At 37.3% G+C, this 21008-nt stretch overlaps 4 protein-coding genes across 5 annotated transcripts; 3 read left to right on the forward strand and 1 right to left on the reverse strand.

The window, feature by feature from the left end:
• Nucleotides 1–1240: 1240 nt before the first annotated feature.
• LOC135941382 (calcyphosin-like protein) lies at nt 1241–6049 on the forward strand. Its single transcript, XM_065486879.1, has 5 exons — nt 1241–1390; nt 4551–4713; nt 5148–5325; nt 5390–5599; nt 5657–6049. The coding sequence occupies exons 2-5, from the start codon at nt 4559–4561 to the stop codon at nt 5756–5758; spliced, it is 645 nt and encodes a 214-aa protein (XP_065342951.1). The 5' UTR covers nt 1241–1390; nt 4551–4558; the 3' UTR covers nt 5759–6049.
• Nucleotides 6050–6655: 606 nt separating this feature from the next.
• Nucleotides 6656–13034, forward strand: smo (smoothened). Its single transcript, XM_065486868.1, has 15 exons — nt 6656–6742; nt 7204–7564; nt 7625–7861; nt 7918–8151; nt 8208–8380; nt 8739–8857; nt 8912–9166; nt 9312–9513; nt 9571–9765; nt 9822–10003; nt 10058–10226; nt 10294–10411; nt 10463–10648; nt 10977–11177; nt 11238–13034. Exons 2-15 carry the CDS (start codon nt 7262–7264, stop codon nt 11709–11711), a joined length of 3048 nt encoding a protein of 1015 aa, XP_065342940.1. The 5' UTR covers nt 6656–6742; nt 7204–7261; the 3' UTR covers nt 11712–13034.
• A 185-nt stretch (nt 13035–13219) lies between these two features.
• On the forward strand, nt 13220–20939 carry LOC135941380 (RNA-binding protein 42). Of its 2 annotated transcripts, none has more exons than XM_065486876.1 (7): nt 13220–13390; nt 13551–13696; nt 14029–14080; nt 14170–14314; nt 14556–14739; nt 14797–14991; nt 20528–20939. In XM_065486876.1, the coding sequence occupies exons 1-7, from the start codon at nt 13350–13352 to the stop codon at nt 20650–20652; spliced, it is 888 nt and encodes a 295-aa protein (XP_065342948.1). In that variant the 5' UTR covers nt 13220–13349; the 3' UTR covers nt 20653–20939. The 2 variants fall into 2 exon arrangements, with proteins under 2 accessions (XP_065342948.1, XP_065342949.1); XM_065486877.1 differs by having other exon boundaries at nt 14170–14302.
• On the reverse strand, nt 15561–18386 carry LOC135941383 (uncharacterized). The gene is made up of 2 exons (XM_065486880.1): nt 17790–18386; nt 15561–16156 (listed from the first exon to the last, which is right to left on the reverse strand). Exons 1-2 carry the CDS (start codon nt 17896–17898, stop codon nt 15663–15665), a joined length of 603 nt encoding a protein of 200 aa, XP_065342952.1. The 5' UTR covers nt 17899–18386; the 3' UTR covers nt 15561–15662.
• Nucleotides 20940–21008: the final 69 nt, after the last annotated feature.

Below are 21008 nucleotides of genomic sequence, written 5' to 3' on the forward strand. Positions count from 1 at the left end.
GGTGATATCATTTCATGTCTGATCCTAAAGTAATTGATATAGCTTCTATTTTCTGCAAAGCGACAGGATATTTAAAGGAATACATTATTTAATTTTTTTTAAGAAAGAAATTTTTTTATCTTCGGAAGTCCAGCCAATTCAGAAGAATTAACGGCTGGTGCTTATACATAGGTCTTTGTTGCAAATAGTAAGAAATAACTACTCCAGTCTCTCAATCCGCACCTATTTTAGGTATGTCTTCCAGCCCCTACTCACTCCTACATAGTGTAAATATTGCCGCCCTATTTTCTAGCCAATGCATTGCCTTACAATATTTTGTCTTTATCGTTCCATATCTTATGAAATGGGCGACCCCCTGATAGCTAACAACTTGCGAAAACTGCGTGTTTCAATAAAAACGCGAACGAACAGCAAGAGGGCGCTTAGGCCTCATTAGAAGTGCAGAGACTCTGGAATCGATATTATCATCTATCCTATCTCCTAGGGTATGTATCCAGCTATTGTCACTTGTGTTGCCGGTTGCGTACCTATTAATTTTTGCAGGCGCTTTATATATTCTCAAGCCGGTGGATCTGTTGGTTGAGGACTATATAAAACAACTTTTCTTAACTTTTACAAGTAAAGTTTTTCGCTCTAATTATGCTATACATCAACTTTCAAGAGAACACCTCTTTATTTTTAGTAGATTAATTAAGAGACCGGCACTTGCTTATCATTTTAGCTGAAGAGTTTTGTGCTTTTGGCGTCTAAATATGCTGCTATTGATTATTTTCTCTTTGTCAAAAGAACCAGACCAATATATTATCAAACGTACGGTAACCATGGTAAAATGGCACATGTGTAAAAGTGTATAATCTATATGCGTCATATATGTATTATTTGCAGTGCAAGCACCGTCCTCAATAAACGCACTTATGTGTACACGTAAAAACGTTTCCTCTAGCAATTTGGTAAGTCTATTATTCTTGCAGAATAAATTTGCTTCGTAAAAATCGACAAAAATTTCAATACTGCTGACAAGGACACTGCAAAGGTCTAGTTATTTTTCCAACACCTATTCGTACATTAAATTTCATTCTGTTATTCATTTATCGTCATTGACTGACTTTCGAAGCGCTTGATACGCTCGATATGCATCAATTCAGCTCGTGCGGTAACAAACTTCTCACAAATTGGTCTGGCACGAGGGCCAGGGGAGTGTGACCGCCTCTCAACCAGCAGTTTTTGGCGCCGCCTCGGGAGAGTCTTTGGCTCTCTCTCGCTGCGGAAAGCAACAAAGCATATCAATACACACGCCGGCAGTCGAGCTCAGACACTCGCTCTGTCCGCAGCTCGCACTTCTGCAGGGTGAATAATCGCAGACAGCCGGTCGATTTCCTCACGCGCTCAGGTAATTCACCTTTATCGTTTCGCCATCTTTCCAGCACCTGTCCGTTCAAGCAAGCGAATAGTCTGCTAGATAGCAGGAAAATTACACAACAGGACTTCTTTTTACTGCGCTGTACAATTTCAAACTTTATCTGACGGAAGCGATAAAACAAAGTCAGCTTTTAAGAGTCTTTGACAAAGTAATTATTTTATCGCATGTCGGGCGCTTTTCTACAGCATTATAATGCACGTTTTGGATATTTGCCATTTTAACTCATTCAGGTAAACTAGATTATGCTGTAGTTGCTTTGTGACGTGTGCACAACATACAACATAATATGTTTGGCAATGTTGAAGAAGTAATGGGATATTAAATACATATTTTTCGGTGCCAGAGGGCCTAGCTGCATATTGGCATGATTTTCTTAGTTCTGTCCTTTTCTTTGTTCCTATGTATATTTCCCTCATTTTCTGATTTTCTGATTAAAGCAATAACTGCGCCTATATATTAGATTAGTTTCCATTAAACATAAAAACGACAAGTAAATTACTCATTGATGCTTTTAAGGCTTTTAGTGTGTGTGTGTGTGTGTGTGTGTGTGCAAGTGCAAGTGCAATTTGAAGTGTTCTGCAAATATACGCAGAAATCAATATAATAGCTGCTGGCTTTATCGCATTTATTTCCTTATCGTATCACTCGATTACTCATTTCCCCGACAACAAATATTGTTAACTACGATGTATATAATAGTTAAAAATCTTTTTTAAATTTGAAATATTCTCAAGATGGAAGTGGAAATTTCCATTTGCTTGTAAAGCGAAAGTGAACCTAAAATGTGGCAAAAATGAAATTTATGCAAAATAAAAATGACGTACAAGTTAGTCAACTCTGTCGTTTTTAACCCATGATCATTCAGAATTACTATATTAATTTAATACAAGAAATAAGAAACATTCCATGCACAAATTAGTTAAACTAGGAAAATGTAATCATATTAATACCACACGACGTGTACTTTTACATCAGATGATGTTATTATTTTTAGTTCGATTATTATCTAGCTCTGGTCTATAATCTAATTTTTTAAAGTTTATATTCACTTAAAGAGCTCCAAACTCATCCATTATATTTTTAACTGCTTTTAATGGCTATATTTTTCAAGTAAGAAAGTAGATGTTTTTTAGCTATTCTACTTCTCGGTACAAACTTTTCAAGTTCACGTTAACGGAAAATTCTTACACTGTAAAATAAAACTAAATCAGTTTTTATTTTAAATAACTTAGCTGCGTAGTAAAAAATTAATTCATCGCCTTGAATATTAGCAAATGTTTATAATATTCTTCTTTAATATTCATGAGTTGTATCTTATTTCTTCTGGCGAACTTAGATTATTAGATTGGATAAGTATTGATTCAAACTACTGAAACCTCGTGTAAAACCAAATTAACAGACTCTATTGTCGTTAACGGAACACGCTCACACTCTTATTGTAAGTTCATTATCTGTTAAGCAGATGGGTCAGTGGGTCACACTCGTATGCACCACCCTCCACTCGCAAACTTTGTTCAAGCCCGCTCGACCAGTATCCCGCGGGGTGAGCGCGGCGCGATTATCTTTGCCGGACACGCAAACCTAAAAAATTCATACATTATACTGGTGCACGTTCTCACTTCCCCATACATTAAAACGGGGCCAAAGAGCGCACGAGTGGTGAAAATTCTGTCGGCTCACTGTAGGCAGAGAGACAAAGACACAACGTCGAAAATCGCACGGCGGCCAAATTTTTATTCACAATTGCCTTGCGATGATTTCATCTCATCCGCACTAAAAGGAGATACGCCCGTCTTTGGCGGAAGTTTGAAATTATTTTTATGGGAGCGCGATTGTGTGCTGAAGCGCAGAGAGCTGAAGGGTGTTTTGCGATATGCTGCCTTTTGCCACGTACACGTCTATAATTATTATAGTGGCAGCATATAATCAGGAACAAGACTTCTGTGATTTTTGTTATAACTAGATTATTTACTTCATTTATGCTCAATTGGCTTTGCGTGCACACGCACCCATAAATCAGATAAAAAGTATTTAAATTGATATCTATATTTTAAAATTAAGAAAATGTACAATTGACTTCCAAATGTATGACAAAGTTTCAAAATTATTAATTGTTAAGTTCATGCAAGAAAAGCAGAAGCCTTGAACAAACATGACTATAACTATGGCTTTGTTCTGGATAATTTTAATTTCAAACGGGAAGCATTTATGTTAATTTTTCTTAGTCATACTGTTGATGCTTTGTCTACAACCACTATTTACTGAGGAAATTATCTTGACATGTGTATTATACACCTTTTTCCTTTTTTTCGTCGGCAATAATGAGAGCGAGCGGTGTGGTCACTTGAAAACCTCCACATCCGCTACCACTGCCACCAGTTTTTTATTCGCAGCTTATTTAACAGGATTTTAAGACATTAGTTTTTGAATCAACATTAAAAATTTCTAATGAAAGCGCTGTAGTTAAATTATCTCAATTTTCTACACCACGCTACTATTCTGGTTATTCGGGAAAAGCGCAAAAATGGTCAAAATAATCATTTTAAATTAGTAAGGAGCCAACCGAATCTCAGGAATTTTTATGACCTTCGGATTGCTTCAACAGCTAAATGTGTTTTTGTATTATATAGTCATGCCTATTATAGGCTGATAATAAAATGTTTTATTATTTATTACCTCATTTTAATAACTATCTCACTGAGGTGTAAAATGAACAAAATTAAGACGTCATATTACGCTGGGATTGGGGACAAGTCTTTTAGCTTTTTTAGGTGTTAAAAAAATGTGCTCACTGCTGTTTGATGCAGACATTATTATTTGCATGTTACCGCAACTCTATCCTTGCTCTGGAATCCGCGCTATCTCAGTAGTGCTAATTCCACGCAATTTCATAAATTATCTACCGTGTTAGATGTGAGCTATTATAATATAATATGTTGAGTGCGAGAAATATAATAATTCTCTTTCACAGTTAATTACATTTATCAAACCACAATTTTCATTGTGAATATTTGAGTGCGAAGTCCAAAACCGCATGAGCACTGACCAACAAATATCATTCTTAATTATATACCACTCTTTACTTGTTTACTATATTAGTAAAATAGGTTTCAATTTCTTTTGGTTGCAGTCATCAACATGTTTGGCCAGCGACCTATGACAACTGGAACCCGGCAGGAGGAGGAGATGGTCAGCAAGTCCAAAAGGCAGCTTGCAGTGACTTCCGACCCTTTAGAAAAACTGAGGCTCCAGTGTCTTTCTAGAGGATCCACTGGGATACTTGGTCTTGGAAGGTATGCCTTGTTTTAACTGTCCACCTTTTATCAATTTATTACAAAATTTTACCGGAATAAGCGATACATACATTTTGTCCTAAATATATAAATATGTCCTAAATTGAGTCTAAGATGAGTTTTAGGACATTTTTTTCAATTTTCGTAGGAAATATTTTTAGGACATTATCTTGGCACCCAAAAATTTTAATTTTAATGTAGCACTATAAAATTCTTGTCCTGTTTAGACTCAATTGTTACTGAAAAACATTTTAAAAAATTAGTTTCGTACTTGATATATTTTTCAAATTTTAAAGCGCGAATTAGTGCATGGAAACGTGCTTCAAATTCTTGGAGTGCCGTCATTTGGTGACGCACTAATATAAATATCAATGTTAATTTTTCATTCTCATTTTTTGCAGAAAATTGTATTGCGTTTGTTTGATTTTTTGCAGGGTTTTCCGCAGGATGGACGACGACGGCAGTCGGTCACTGTCCTTGGAAGAGTTCATCAAGGGCCTCGCAGACAGCGGGCTCGATTTGACTGACGGCGACGCCGCCACCGTGTTTTCCACTGTTGACAAAGACAGCAGTGGGTCGATCAACATCGATGAATTTCTGCTTGCGCTCCGGGTAAGTGCATTGTTAGAAAGCGTGTCACACTAATATTTCATACGCGCGTCGTCTGTCTCTAAAGCCTCCCATGTCCGCCCTCCGACGACGATTAATCAAAGAAGCGTTTACTAAACTTGACCGCACCGGGGACGGTTTTGTTAGCGTCGATGATCTCAAGGGTGTCTACAGTGTGAAGCACAATCCTAAATACCAGAGTGGAGAACTAACCGAGGAGCAGGTGCTCAACCGGTTCTTGCAGAATTTCGAAAAAGATGGACTGATTGATGGAAAGGTGCTTAATCATGTTATACTTTTCTACGCTCTACGCTCAAACTGTTTTATTTTTTAGGTTACTGAAGAGGAGTTTACAAATTATTACGCAGGAGTTAGTTCATCCATTGACAGCGACCCATATTTCGACCTTATGATGCGCCAGGCATATAAAATCTAATTTTTCAAAATACAAAAGTAAAATCATATAAAACGTAATGTCAAATTTACTTATATAACCCCCATTTATATTTAGCCAAAACATTATTAGATATGTGTTTAAGTAATCATCATTTAATAAAGTACTTAAAGAGTAATACATTATTTTAAATGATTTTAACTTACCAACTTGAATCATAATAATATATTATGTGGTGCAGAGCAGTTGCAAATTTGGGAGAAGACGTATACTAATTATATACTATTCACTTATTGTTTGACAAGCGTAATAATTATTATACATTTGAAGAATAAAAACGACAATTATATCAACTTCATTCTATGTTTTAATTATACGAAATAATAATTATTATTTGGACATTGTTATCCCAATCTCAATGAACATAATCAAATAAGGTATAAAATATAATGGCCCAATATTAATTAAATATTATATTTTATATTTCATATTATTTGTTTCAGAAACACCACTAGTGTACAACAGACATGAATTAAAATAATATTACAGTTCACTTACACATATGAGTTAATAATGGGATCTTGTCGCATTGTAAAATAAAATAAATTAAATATTTTATGCGCTGCGTAATATTTTCCAGTTTTTATAATTTGCAATGCATTTATACATTGCAAATTTAAACGATTCGACCTGGCCAGTTTTTATTTTTATTTTTCAAAAAATATTACATACTAAACATGTACCTTGAATAAATGAGCGTACACTAATACCAGGTTGTATAATTAAATTTGGTACTAAACTTGTTCTGCCCTCACATTAGTTCCTGTGTGGTTTGCCCGCCTTTAGTCAAAAAAATAGTAATACACACACCACAGCTATTATTGGCTGAAATGTTGGCCCCCCTTGAGCCAATGAGAGTTGAGAAATTTCCACATGGGTGGTCTCCCGTAGTGTTTTGGTATGCTGTATCTCACTCGCGTCGAGGAAGAAGCCGAAAAAATGAGATTTCGACGGGATTTGTGAGAAGTATGACATTTTATTTTGACCAAATTGTGAATGTTGCACTTCTTTTAATTCACTTTGACCAACAATACGCTAAAAATGCTCGTGTCAGTCCGAAAAAGAGCTATAATTTCTAAGCGTGGGTGAAGCTTGATGGGTGGTCCAGCAGCATCCAAACTTCTTGATCTTGCTATAGAAACGCTTAGGTTGTGTGTATAAGGAACTGGACCATGAATAATTATCAAACATGTATTTAACAATTTTTCACGGTTGTGCCTTTAGCGACAATTTACTTACTTGTATTTTATTTTAATTGTTAAGTGCTATTAAACTGACGTCGTGTACATAACCATTTTACAATAATTAATTTTTTTGTCCATAAGAAATACAAAGGGGAAAATTATTTATTTTTTCCTTTGAACAAATCACTTTTTTGTTTTATACAACGAACATGGTGAAAGTTAAATAAATCTCCCATTTTCCAGCACCCTCGATTTCTAGGCAGGAAATACGGAAAAATCAGGGAATTAAAAATAAAGCAAGATGAGGCTGGCAGGGATTTTTTGGTTTTTGCTGATCTTTAAGAGTACAATTGCTAGCTTTGATGCATTCGGTGACACCTTGGATCTTGCTGACAATGGCAAGTCCCGAAGGTCGAAAAATGGAGTTTCCCTTGGACAAGATTTCTGCCAAATAAAAATTAACACCACGTGCGAAAACATAAACAACACTTGGGTCAGTGATGGAAGTCCACCTCTGAAACTCAAGTGCTTTGGAAATGATCTGCCGTACACATCTGTTAGCCTTGACCTCTTGCCAAATGTGCACAGTTTGACTGGAATGCTGGTAACAAAAACTTGACAATATTCATTTCAAACATCAAAGCTAAATTTGATTGAATTATAGGAAATCGTCGAGTCTCTGGAAATTTTACACAAGATTCCAAAATGCTGGGCAGTGGTGCAACCACTCATTTGTGCCTTTCACCTGCCACAATGTGTCAACGACTCTGTGGTTTATCTTCCTTCACAAACCTTGTGCCGATCAGCTCTAAGCCAGTGCAAGTTGTTGGGAAATGATTCCAGTGGCTTTCCTGAATTCCTGCGTTGCAGCAACACCACACTCTTTCCACACGACTGCAAGGCATGCGTTTTATTATAATCCACTATGTATTTTGTTAATCATTTATATCCCCTCAGGATTCTTTTCAGGAGATGAAGTTCAACACAAGCTCAGCCTGTCCTTACCCACTTGTGCGCGAGGTGCCACCGTCGGGGATCATGTTCACTGACCCCAAGAGACACTATCCTAGACTTGAAGGTTGCAACTTACCCTGTGAAACCCCATTGTATTCTAAGGAAGAATTGGACCAGCTGCGCAAGCTCATTGCCTGGGGTGGTTGCATTGCACTTGCCCTTAATTCCGTTGCTGTGGTAAGCTATCTCGATTGTTTTGTTCTTGGGCATCTATAGGATTCAACCCTTTTCAGTTCACCTTTTTGATTGATTGGGGATCGTCTGAGCGCTACCCAGCTTTGATCGTGTATTACTTGAATCTGTGCTGCGTGTTCTCCAACCTTGGTTGGCTTATGCAATTCCTGCCTGGAAATAGATCTGATATTCTCTGCAGGAAGGATGGAACAGCTAGAGGATTTGAACCCAGGTAAATTTTCCCAATTAGATTAATTAGATATTTTTTACTGAGAGCTCAAGGGCTGTGGATTTTTGATCATAAAATATTTTTCTGAGCTTCAAATCGTTTATCAAGTCACCAGTCATGCATCAGTAAGCCATTTAAACCTTACTAAAAATAGTGTCAAATGAGAATTGTTTTTGCTCATGTTTTCTATTTTATGATGCAGAAGTTTTGAAAAATGAGTAATAATATGGTCCGGTTTCTTTTAACCAATAACAATGTTTCACATCCCAGACTAAACTTTATCAGTATCTCCTTGTAACCACAAAAATTTAAACAATATGCATTTTCTAACGCAAGTTTTTGCCTTTGTTAATTTTTACAGCATGGGCGAAAACCTATCATGCATCGTTGTGTTTATTATCGTGTACTACTTCATGATAGCCGCATTAGTTTGGATCATGGTGTTTTCTTATGCGTGGTATAAGAGTTTTAAATGTGCTGGTGAGTATATTAACTGAATTAAGTCAACTTAATATTTTATCTGCTTATTCCTAGGCTTGAAAAAAGACGAAACCGACGACCAAAGTTCTTACTTCCACTTGGCAGCTTGGATATGCCCACTGATCCTGACAATCATCGCATGTGCTCTAGGAGAAGTGCATCCGGACAGCACATCCGGGATATGCTTCATTGGCACTGCCGGTGGCAACCTCTGGGGTGCTGGAATTGGGAGCATTATAGCCAGATGGGTGCTGCTGATCGTCCCAATTTTAATATGTACTATCTTTTGTGGAATTTTTCTGATCAAATGTGAGTTCAAGATAATTTTAAAGTCAAAATATTACAAGTATAAACTGTGACTAACGCAGCTATTGCTGGGAAGCGTCTGTAAGTGTTAGATTATTTCAGCTATCCTCCTTGGTGGCAGATGAGTAATCAAATTGAATTTTTGCAGGTCTGCGCATTTTGTTGAAAATAAAAAGCAACTCAAGAGGGCAAGTTTCTCGCAGAGCTTTTCAGCAGATCCAAAACATGGTTTTTCGTCTGACGATCTTTATGATCATTGCAGCATTTCTTGTGATTTTCACCCTCTGGGTTCACTTGTATGAATACAAGCATGCCGACAGCTGGCATTCGGCTCTTGATGAAGCTATCATGTAAGGGCTCTGCATAATACTTTGGTCGGAATCTTAACAATAATTAATTGAGTCCAGGTGCCAAGCCTTGGGAAAGAGCTCGTCATGCCAACTGAAATCGCAACCCAGCTTATTAATGGCTCAACTTTATATTATCTTGCCTTTCGTGTTCTCTACTCTGGCTGCGTCGTGGATGTTCAACAAGCAAACCAAAGAAACTTGGAAAAGATTTATTTACAAGAAACTTCCCTGCTGCATGTCCCAATATTATGCGTAATTATATTCACCATCAACTTTAAAAATTAATTCTAAAATTGCTGATCTTTTAGCGATCCTAGCGCCATGCACATGATGGAAAAACAGAGAATTGGTGCCATCCAAGAAAGACAGACCAGAGACATCAATGTGCCGAAGCATAAGGTCATAGCCAAAGCATATGCTAAAAGGGGCATGCTGAAGAACGAAGGGCGCTTGTCCTTCAGCTACCGCAGTTCTCATGGAGATCCAGTTGGTCAGAAATTTTCAAATTTTTATTTCCACTCAAATTCACGTCAATATTTCACAGGAATGGATTTTGACATGGATTCTCAACCGTCTTCTAAAGGATTCAACTCATCGTGGGCCAACAAGTTGCCAAGGCTGTTAAAACGGAGAGGAGCATTTCCCAAATTTGACTCTGCTTCTGATGGTGGCAGAGATTCGATTGAGTCGGATGTTGGGATGAGTTTTAGAAAGTAGGGTTCATTGAAAGTTAATTATGTCATAATTTCCAATTTTAATACTTAAATTTTAAAATCCCAGGGTTTCGCTTGAGTCAAGAAGAAATTCATTTGACTCGCAAGTCTCAATAACAATATCTGAAGTTGTCGCAACATCTAGGCACCAGACAAGAGGCCGTAGATCTCGACAAAAGCAAATGGTAATTTATTTGTTCATTGGATGATATTTTTAAACTAATAATTAAATATAGAGCCACAGTGTGAAGAATCATAGGCGGTCGCGACACCGAAATTACGACAAGCGCAGCAAATGGGGGTCTCGGTCAAGTCATGTTGACCAAGTATCACAAATGGAATTTCACGCTTCTCAAATCGAATCTTCTCGACACTGCAGTGTCAGCTCGATGGACAGTCAAAATACCTTTGGCTTCAGCAATGTAAGTTCTTGTTCTTAATATTGTGTTCTGTGACATGGAGAGGAAGATTTTATAGTTTAGTCTATCTGAATATTAAAATATAATATTAATTATTCGTTTTTTTTCTCGCATTAAACAGCATAAAAATCAAATGTTCATTTTAAATCCAATCCCCTGACTAATACCATCTATTGATTCCATATAACAAATTATTCCTCCCAATGTTTGTTGTTCTATTATGTTGTTAGCACACAGCTGATAACTTAAATGTTGTTTTACAATGTGTCCTTGATGGAATCAAGACTAACGGCAATATGAAACAAAGCTTAAGTAAACTCCTCTTTTCCAGTTTATGCAAGGTATTCCATTGCCTGGACCTCTCCCTCTCGCTGTAGAGAACTACAAGACTAAACCTGCTCGCAAACTAAGCCAGCGACGTGCAGCTCTTACCGATGTTCCTAGCTCTTCAATGGTGGCTAAACTCACAAGGCAGATGGACAGCGATATCTCTGATGAGGAATCCAACAGCGGAAATTTAGAAGATGTGGAGGTAATTTGAAAATAAACAAAACCACACTGCCGATCACTTAACCACGTTTTTCCCCATAAGATGGTAGCAATTCCTGGGCCATCAAATCAAGGTCCAACCATCATTGAGATTGAGGATAATCACCCTCTGAATGGCAGAGTTAGCAGCCACGATTCGTCTGATCAATCTTCATCATCATCATCATCAGTGGGCAAGAATATTTCGAAAAGAAGCCAGAATGGCTCCTCTCGAAGCCTGAAGAAGTGCGTAAATTCTAAACCCCGCAATTCGCCCAAGAAGGAGGAATCTGATATGTCATCAAGCTCGGACGAAGAAGCTCCATTCCTCACCATTGCACAGGTGAATGCTAGCATGGGTTCTAAAGAGTCGAGGCAATCAGATAAGGAGACCAAAGATATTGGTGTTCAGGTCTCTTTTGTGAAAAAGAAATCAACTTGCAAGAAGCTGAAATGTCTGACCAAAAGTTTGTACACTCAAACGCAAACCGCTAAAAACACTCAAAACAGCAGAAGCAAAAGTGCTGGTGTATATTGACAATAATATATTTCTCACCGTGCTCCACACTGAAAAGTGTCGTTCTCAATGATCTCGCAAAATGTAATCTGTATAGCAATGTTAGTGCTAATTAATCTGTACTGTGCAATGTTGAATTGTGGACAGTAATTGTACTACATAAATATTCAAGTTGGAAGTGGTAAAAAGTGCACAAATCACTTCATAATGACAGAAGTTTTGGTAGCAACTGCACGCGAATTTGATGGACTTCAAATGACGCAATGACTTGACATTTCTGTACAAATCTTGCATGGATGTTATTTCCTTTTTGTACTTGATGATCTTCCGAGCCTCATAAGTAATTTTGTGGCCTTGAATATATTTAAAATTGGGGTCAATGAGCAGCGTAATTTTGAGGCTTGAGGCAGCGACTGGCTGCCTGGCTGAAGCCAAATTTTTGACTGGCGGCAGCTGAGCATTATTAGTACCGGCAGCTGGGGCAGCTTTTTGACGTGGCTGGAGCAGCTTTGTTAGCAAAATTTGAGGCGCGGCTGGCGGCTGACTACGTGACGTCTAATTAGCTGGCACAGTGCTGTTGGCTGAGACCTCTAGAGTTAAGTGGAGAATCAAATAAAAAAATCAACAATGCTCAAATGCCACAAAATGTACTTTGTCACTCATTTTGATAATAAAATGCCATATTATTATATTTCCAGACAAATCCTCTTGATTTGAAACATCACAATTATACACTATCTTTCAAGACAATATAATATATATGCTTCTTTAAAAGAAGACGCAACATATTATAGTCAATATTTGCTCTGCATTCACTTAAATTTCAACAGTTTCTTTAAGAACTATTTTGCTCGCAATTTCATTTGAAACAGCCCTGATCCCCACTTATGAAATGTGTTGTACTGTTCTCTTTGAGATATAGATCTGACATAATAATATGTCTTAATATAAATATATACTGTATTATGCTTACCTGAATATTAATCTATACTAATGAGACCATGAAATTGAATCTGAGAAAAACGTACTAATAATGTGTAGATACGCGAGTGAGAGTGGTTAAAAGAAAAATAAAGGAAATAATATTTAATAGCGAGAAAAACAGTCAAGTTATGGCAAGACAAAGATAAAACGGATAAAACAATAATATGATCCTCGCTTAATTATTCCATTTTCTTCACGTTTCGCTTAAAATTGAAGCATTCAAAATATATAATATTATAAGAGGTTATTTATATTTTGTTTAACCAAATATTTTTTTACATATTTTTCTTCTGGTGCGATGAGCATCATCTGATTAAATAATTTATTTAAAATATATTCCAATAATTGTTAAAACATAAATATACAGTGTCATTTTCCTCTTTTCCTAAATTCTTATAGGATTATTAACCAAAAGTAGGTGCTTTAGGCCCAGTCAGGCCCAGTACACTGCAGTTCCTGAAATTCAATTAGCGTAACGCGCGACTTTTAACATCTTGTCACTAGATGGCTCTAAGCTGTAAGCATTGCTTCAGAAAAAGAAAATAACAATAACATAGGCCACAGAGCAGATAACATAGCCCTTAATATTCCCATCATACAAAATTGATAAATTTGACCCAAGTTTCATGACATAAGAAGCGATTTTCCAGACGAACCGATTTGGAACGCTTCAAAATGTCTAACAAATACCAAATGATGGAGGCGGAGATGAGCAGGTTTGTAATTTTCTACAACTTCCCCCGACAAAATCCACCAAAGATTATCGTGCCCTGATTACAAACTTTATGCTTCCGTTCCGTAAACAATTTGTTTGTATGTGTAGCAGCGTAGGGAAGCATGGTGAAACGTCATTATCATTTCCGTGCGTTGTTCCAGGTTTGAAGCCGAAATTGGAGCACGACCAGCGTCATTTTCAAAGCCTCCATCCGGCAGTGCACGTTCGACTCTTCCGCCGCCACCAATGCCACCAATGTTAATTCCTCACTCTGTCCATAAATCTGCATCTCTTCAGAAACCGCCATGTAAGCTATCATCCTCCTAGACCACTATGTAGATACATATAATTATATGTATACATATATATGTGTATTTTTTAAATCGTATTCATACCCTCAGATTTAAAAAACTTTCTTGAGCCAGTTATGTAATTATAACACACCAATAATTAAAATTTAATTGACTTCTCTCATCTCAACTAACCATAAATGATGGTTGGAAGGTGAGAGATATGATTCAATCTCAATTTTGGCTTTGGTTCCCCTAATGAGAAAAGTTCAAAGTTCAAAGGCACACATAACTCATTGTTGAAGCAGTTGTATTAATTGTATGTATTCATTTATTCCCTTATTTTCAGTGTTTCGGCCAAGCTCTGTAACAGCAGCTGCAGGCAGCATAGCGACAGTTTCGTAAGTATTCAAGAGACTTCAAGTTATGGTGTTATTATTCAAAATCGAACATTAACATAGATATAAAATAATACTCTCCTCTCTTGCAGAGCAACACCAAAAATTTATAAAGCACCACCCCCACCGCCTGTTGCATTCGCACCGCCAGTCTTGAAGAAACCTGCACCGACACCTTTATCAATGGAAATAAAAGGACTGCCGCAAGCCAAAAAACCTCGTAAGGTAGACAACCTGGTAAGACAAGGGGACAAGTTAGGCATGCTGGCCTTCAGTTTTGTTTGCTCACCCAGCATGGAGAGGTTGAAACCCTAGTCTGCTACTTCTGCTATTTTATTGTAGTGATTAACCTTTTTAAGTTGAGCTTCTTGGATTTATTTGTGAATCTAAATTAAATCATTTGCTCATCGCATCACTTAATAATTCAGTTACTGTTAAATGTGGGTTAATTCTAACATGATTCCCTAAAATTAAACAGAAAAAAAGCAAGGATGACGGTTTGCCTGCAAATGTTGGACCTTCCATTGACTTGGCAGAGATTGGCTACAAGAAGGCCAGGGAAAAGAGACAGGAGAAGATTGAGAAAGCTGGTGGAAAACGTATCATTAGGCAAGGTGGAAATCAAGTTTGGGAAGACACATCCTTGCTTGACTGGCCAGATGGTGAATTATGCACATTTTTCAAAAGTTTATATTCCTTACTTTCTTTTTTTCTGTCAGATGATTTTAGAATATTCTGTGGTGATCTTGGTAATGATGTCACCGACGAAGTGCTTACCAGGGCTTTTAACAAGTATCCTTCATTCCAAAGAGCCAGAGTGATTCGAGACAAACGATCTAACAAAACCAAGGGATTTGGATTTGTTAGCTACAAAGATCCGCAAGACTTCATACGAGCTATGAAGGAAATGAATGGTGAGTACAAAACTTTCTAATACTTATATCTGACTAAAATTAACCTTCAATCAGTGCACAATTTAACTAGAATTTCTCAATAATTTTGGTGCAACATGAAAAATATTTGCAGTACCTGAACTCGCTTCTTGCTTGTTTGCAGTTTGCATCAAATCCAGCATGCGAGAAATAATTTCAAGTGATTAATGTCTAGCATTTTGTTTAAACCCTTGGTGTGAAAATGATAGCACTATAACACAAGGTGGTCCTTTTTCTGGACTGAACTGATTCACTGAGGCTCGCGAGACCATTTTATTTGTTTGCGGTATTCATCAGATGAAAGTTTTGGCGAATTTCTTGCCATGAGAAGTAGATAAACTGTTAACAAAATCGAAAATTTTTGCAATTTGAGGCAAGTTTCAAGAAAGTTAAATTTAGACCAACAAAATATTCTGTAGGACTGTCTAGGATCTTTTAAAATCTTGCCCGACAGCAACTTTATAACTATCTAGATCAGGTTGTAGCATCAAACATGGTTTTTGGAGATGAAAATAATCCTAAAATGAAAATCCCTTCGAGTTTGCATTGCACATTTATTGCTGCACTAATAACCTAGTAATGAGCGAATTAACAATGAGAAAATGAACAAACCGTGAACCAACATGTTAAATGAAACTGCAGCATTTCCAAAATTATTTTCCAAGCGGTCCCCAACCGTAGGAAACAAACAGCTGTGGCAGGCTGGAATAGTTTTTGTTGTGATGCAAGTTGTTCTCGGCCCTGGGCTGGCTGATCTGCGTTTGCGAGATTTCCGGGGGCTGTGTGTTTTCATCAAAGTCCTCTTCAAATATCCTAGAGTCGGCAATCAACGCCACTCCGGGATTGAGGCCGAGCAGGGGGCTGAAACGCGGCTGGCGAACCTTGCCTTCCACTTCGGGCTGCCTCTCCTGGCGAAGGTTGTCGCGCTGTTGTTGCATCAGTTTTCTGTTGCTGGCGTGATTGAGGTGTGCCGACACCATCCCTCCGGCACCCCAACCACGGCTGGTGAACACATCTTTCTTTGAAAGGGTCCTCGAGGGGAACAACTGCTCCAGCTGCTCGATGCGCATCTCTTCCAGTGCCTGACGCATTCGTTTTTTGCACCACTCCATCCTCCAGCAGCGAATTAAGTGATCGCGCATTCGCTCTGTAATAATTAAATCAAATCAAGAATTTAATGCATATGTGTCAATTAATATTTCAATTTAGGTCGTAATTTGGAAGTCTTATCTGGTTTTACGTGAATTGCTAATTAAATAGATAGCCGTGGTAACGAACATAATTCTGAAATAAATTTGGTAATTTAGCTTTTTTTAGTATGTGAGCAATTGAAGAAGGCCAAAGTATCTCATAATGAGCAAATCAATATATTCCTGGAACTTTTATTTAAATGTATGCTCCCCTAAGTACATAATGTTCCTCTCATACTTAATTATTTCGTTCATTAGAACATGAAAGAAATCGAGATATTGCTGTAGCTTACAATTAGATCAGTACATTATCGAAGGACCTTTTATTGGAACAGCTTTTCTTTTCAGTAAAACTTTCCATACTCAAGAGAGACTGATATATCGAATATCAAAAATATTTACCATCTCTTCGCTATCTCAAATCTTAAAGAAAGCGTATACCTTTGACATATTAAATATACTGGCTAGTATTATTAGAAAAAATACTTTGAGCATAACTTTAAAAGAAGGTACTAAGTTAATTTTTCCATTTTGAAGATTTACATCTGTTTTTTCATGACGTTGTTTCGGCCGTTTCCTCTTTCCGCACCATCTACAAATCTTTTGCACGGCTCCTTTTCCTTCTTTACTGGAACCCGACACACGTTCAAAACCTTATTATCTGGCATACGCGCTCTCTCGCAAAGGTGATGTCTCCAGAGGACAGGGAGGAAAATCTCGTGTGCCAAATCCACTCGCACTATCCATTGTGAATTATTCAAAGTGTGCCCCACATGGGCACGGCATCAATGATCTCTAACCCACCCCCGCATGAGAAGTGCGAAAGCTTCTTTGGCTTCTTTTTCCGGATATACGTCAACAGATAATATTTTTCTCCCTTAAATTATTCCATTAACTCTTTTTCCTGGTACAGGCTGACTGTTACATTCAAAATAAAGTCTGAGGGCTGTACTACATTTTTTTAAGACATCAACGTTTATCTGTAGCATGATACTGTATATTATTTACTTTAGAAAAAACGAAGTTTTTAACCAATTAAGTTTTTGGGCATCGATCGCAAGCATAATCGAGAAATTTCAACCAGGCCAAAGAAATTGAACTGTCAAGGAAATCTGTCAACCACGTCACATATCCAAATATGCTTATATATAAGTATAAAAAATTTCCTGTCGGTGGCTTGCATAAGTTTTGTTCCTATTTGAGATTTTCCCATGCTTCAATTGCTTTTGCATGTGCAAACCCTTTTGGTTGTGATCATTTTTCTTTCGTTTGATGTACGTAATTTACGTAACATAATTACCAATGCTGATCTACAGTAGAGTTTACCTTTGCTAAACCTGCAATTTTTGATAAATTTTGTTCACATTTAGCTCTGTTTTGGTTAGGTCAAGACTAAGTCTTATCGTGTTGTGCTCTTTAGCAGAGCAGATTCCACTCCGCAAATGTATCTTTTTTTGCGACAGGAATATTCGTAAAGATATTAAATCTGTGCAAAATTATTTTATTTGAGTTCATACTTACTCAATTTTACATTTTTATCAGTAAAAAGATCAATGAGAAATGATGCAATGCTCATTGAAACACACTTACCTTCAGTCCAGTAATCTGGACAGTCCTCTGGTGAAACACAGGGCAGTACGGCACTGAAGACGCTTGAAGTGGCAATCAGGAAGAACGCGCAGATCAGCAGGTGCTTCATGTTGGTCGGGTGGTGGCAGATTGAAGCGAGGGCGGCTCGTCCCTTTGGCAAGTGGGCACAGTCGCGATTGAGTCAGGCGCAGATCTAAGGCTCGGGTGGTGAAGTACTTGTGCAAACTCCTCCTCTTGAATCCTACTCATTTTGAGCCTCATCAAAGTTGGCCCAATTTTTTCTTTTATAATCACTGCACGACATTTATTTAATATCTTTCTTACACGTTAAAATTTTCACCACATACTGGCCGGTTTTTTGTATTCACCCTAGATCGCAAAGCAATATTACGCATCTTGGTGTGTGGGCGTAAGGCAACCCAAGAGAGGGTTGCTTCTTCCAATGTTATCGCGCCCCGGGTGTCCAAAATCTCATTTCCCAAATACTTCCGCCGCTTTGGTATGCACTGCACAATCAGCCTGCGACAACGGGCTGAAGCTGTCCTACAAAAACTGCCAACCTTTTTAGTTACATTCTGCTCGCTTTTCATCATTTGTAACAATTTGCAGTGTTCCTTTTTCTCTTGTTTATTTCTTTTAACCGATTTTTTTTTCTCTTAACTGAATTATCTACCTTCTATGCTCTGCAGGGATATGTAGAAAGCACTATAGATTCAGTTCAAATTTTACATAAATATAAAATAAATTAAAATTGGGAATTAAACGGCACACTAAGGCCGAGTATTATGCTTGTAGCTAATTTTTTATATTGACTCTAATTCATTGTTATTTAAAATCAGGGCACGTGTGTGAGTGTTGACAATAATTTATAAGATCGGGTTACTTGAATTAAATTAAAAATTAAGTTAACTGTGGATCAGTAGAGTAACTTAATACCATGCATTCTCACATAAAAAAACAACGAAAATCACTGATTGTAAACATGAATAAATCATTCAGTGGAGGGTGTTGACGAAAATATTTGGCTGAGGTTTAGATTCAATAAAATTTGAGTTCTCGTTAAAATCAATTCGGTGAAAAAAAGTTCCACAGACAGAAGCTTTACTCAAGCACTGATAAACTTTACAAATATGGAGCTAAGGATACGCCCTTGGTCTGCCTAACCTGAAATAGTCCAAAAAATACTCCAAAAATGAGAACCGCACACATTTTTAGCCATTAAAATCATAGGCGATCGGTGCATGTAAGTGGGTCAAGGGTCACTTGAGGTGTCCAAAGGAGGCAGGAAGGAAAAATTCATAAATTTCAATTTTCCTGGCCAAATTTCCCTTTGGTCGCTATACCATTTACGGTTTATATATATATGGTTTTTTTCCTGTTTTTTCCACGATATTGGCCACTGCCACTTGAGGTGTATCCAAATCCACCGATCGCCTATGATTAAAATGTTATAAAGATAATATTTTCTCCCGTCAGTTATTCAGTCACTCTACTCTTATTGAGTTTGCCAGAGTGCTTAATGAAATTTCCTTGGTGTCCATTAATGATCAATCAATTACCCTTTTATTCGAGTGCTTTTTATACTGTTCTCTCTCGGGAGAAGTTTTTTTCCTTCAATGTCTTTTAAGCCTCTCAACTCTTGATCGTACCGTTAAACGTTCTTAGTAAATAAGAAAGAGCGATCTTGCATGAAAACGAAACGAAAAAGGTTTTGGTAGATATTATGAAGGGTGCTGAAGCGTGAGTCTTAATCGCTTTTGTTTCTGTTTGATGGTAATACATTCCTGGAACTGAATTCAAAACAACATCCTGCTCTCTCGTCAAACTTAATGTAGCTCAAAGCTGGAATTTGCAATAAACTCGAAATGATGCTACCGCTTGGGAAGTCATAAAATTGTACATTGCAGGACGTGGTCTAGTGGATCTTATCAATGGCTATCATATCTCATTGTAAAACCTCAAATAGAGCTCAAATCGTGTGATATTTCAATATGCTTTCGCAATTCTAGAATTCTCTGAAAATCCTATAATATCCATAATATTCTTACTTGAAATGATTATTTCCTTAATGGTATAAATTTATCCAAGTAAATTAGCCATGCTTCCCTAAACCTGAGCAAATCCTATCTCGAAAATTGCTTGTTAAAAATGTTAAGCAAAGTTTTATTATCTCATGTTGACTGGAAGAATGATTGACCACGTTTATTGGCATAGTAACAGGTAGGTATTTCTTTAAAAAGTGCGTCAGCAAATGATACTTAAAAAGTTCATCCCAATTAGGGTGCGCGATGAGAATCTGTTAGCGTTAATGATTTTATCGTTAACATTCCATTTCGCTAACACCTACACATTCCAAGATCAATTTTATTGGGGTGCTTTGAATTCAATTTTTATTTTTGTATCATTAACGTCAGTATTTCTCCTGCTAATTCTGACGAAAACATAAAACTCAATAATGAGCAATTGAGCAATCTCAGGAGACACCTCTTGCGCCATGATGAATTCAAAGAAACAAAAAATCATTACCTCTAGGGAGTTAAAAAAATCCGTAGCAAAACTTTGTTATTAAATTTGTTACTTTTGAAGAGTCCCAACTCTTGATTGTACTCTGTGAAAATTTTCCACGCAACGTTTTTTGACAGGCTGCCATACTTTCCGTGTGTTTTGGTTTCTTTCCTGCTTTGTCACTTTCAACCATCTTCCCTTGAGTAAACCGTCGTTTTTGTTTTTCTTTGCAGGTCGCTACGTGGGCAGTCGTCCCATTAAACTGCGAAAGAGCGTTTGGAAGGCGAGAAACATCGAGGTGGTACGCAAGAAGGAAAAGGAAAAGGCAGCCTTAATTGGCATGCTGACTGGACGCTAATGGAGGCGATGACAGTTCAAGCAAGTAGTGTAAGCGCCTCTTTGATCTTTGAACGTAAAAGTAAGAAAGTGAAACTCACGTTCGTCTAAGGACATTGATTTTTCTTCCTGATAATATTATTTCCTCAATTGAATTCATTGCGTGAACAAGATTAATGCTAATATTGTATCACTCAGTGTCTACACATCTCGTTCAAATCTAATTCGTGTTCTGTCTAATTCAAATTTTTTTCACAAACATGATGTCAATATTTCACAAATAAAATGTTGCCTTGGCTCTTTACTGGATTAATCTTTGTTCATTTGACAAACAAATGTTTTTGAACTTCATTTGGGGAATTGAAAACAGTGATGAAA

The sequence above is a fragment of the Cloeon dipterum genome, chromosome 3, assembly GCF_949628265.1.
Source record: "Cloeon dipterum chromosome 3, ieCloDipt1.1, whole genome shotgun sequence".
Taxonomy (NCBI): domain Eukaryota; kingdom Metazoa; phylum Arthropoda; class Insecta; order Ephemeroptera; family Baetidae; genus Cloeon; species Cloeon dipterum.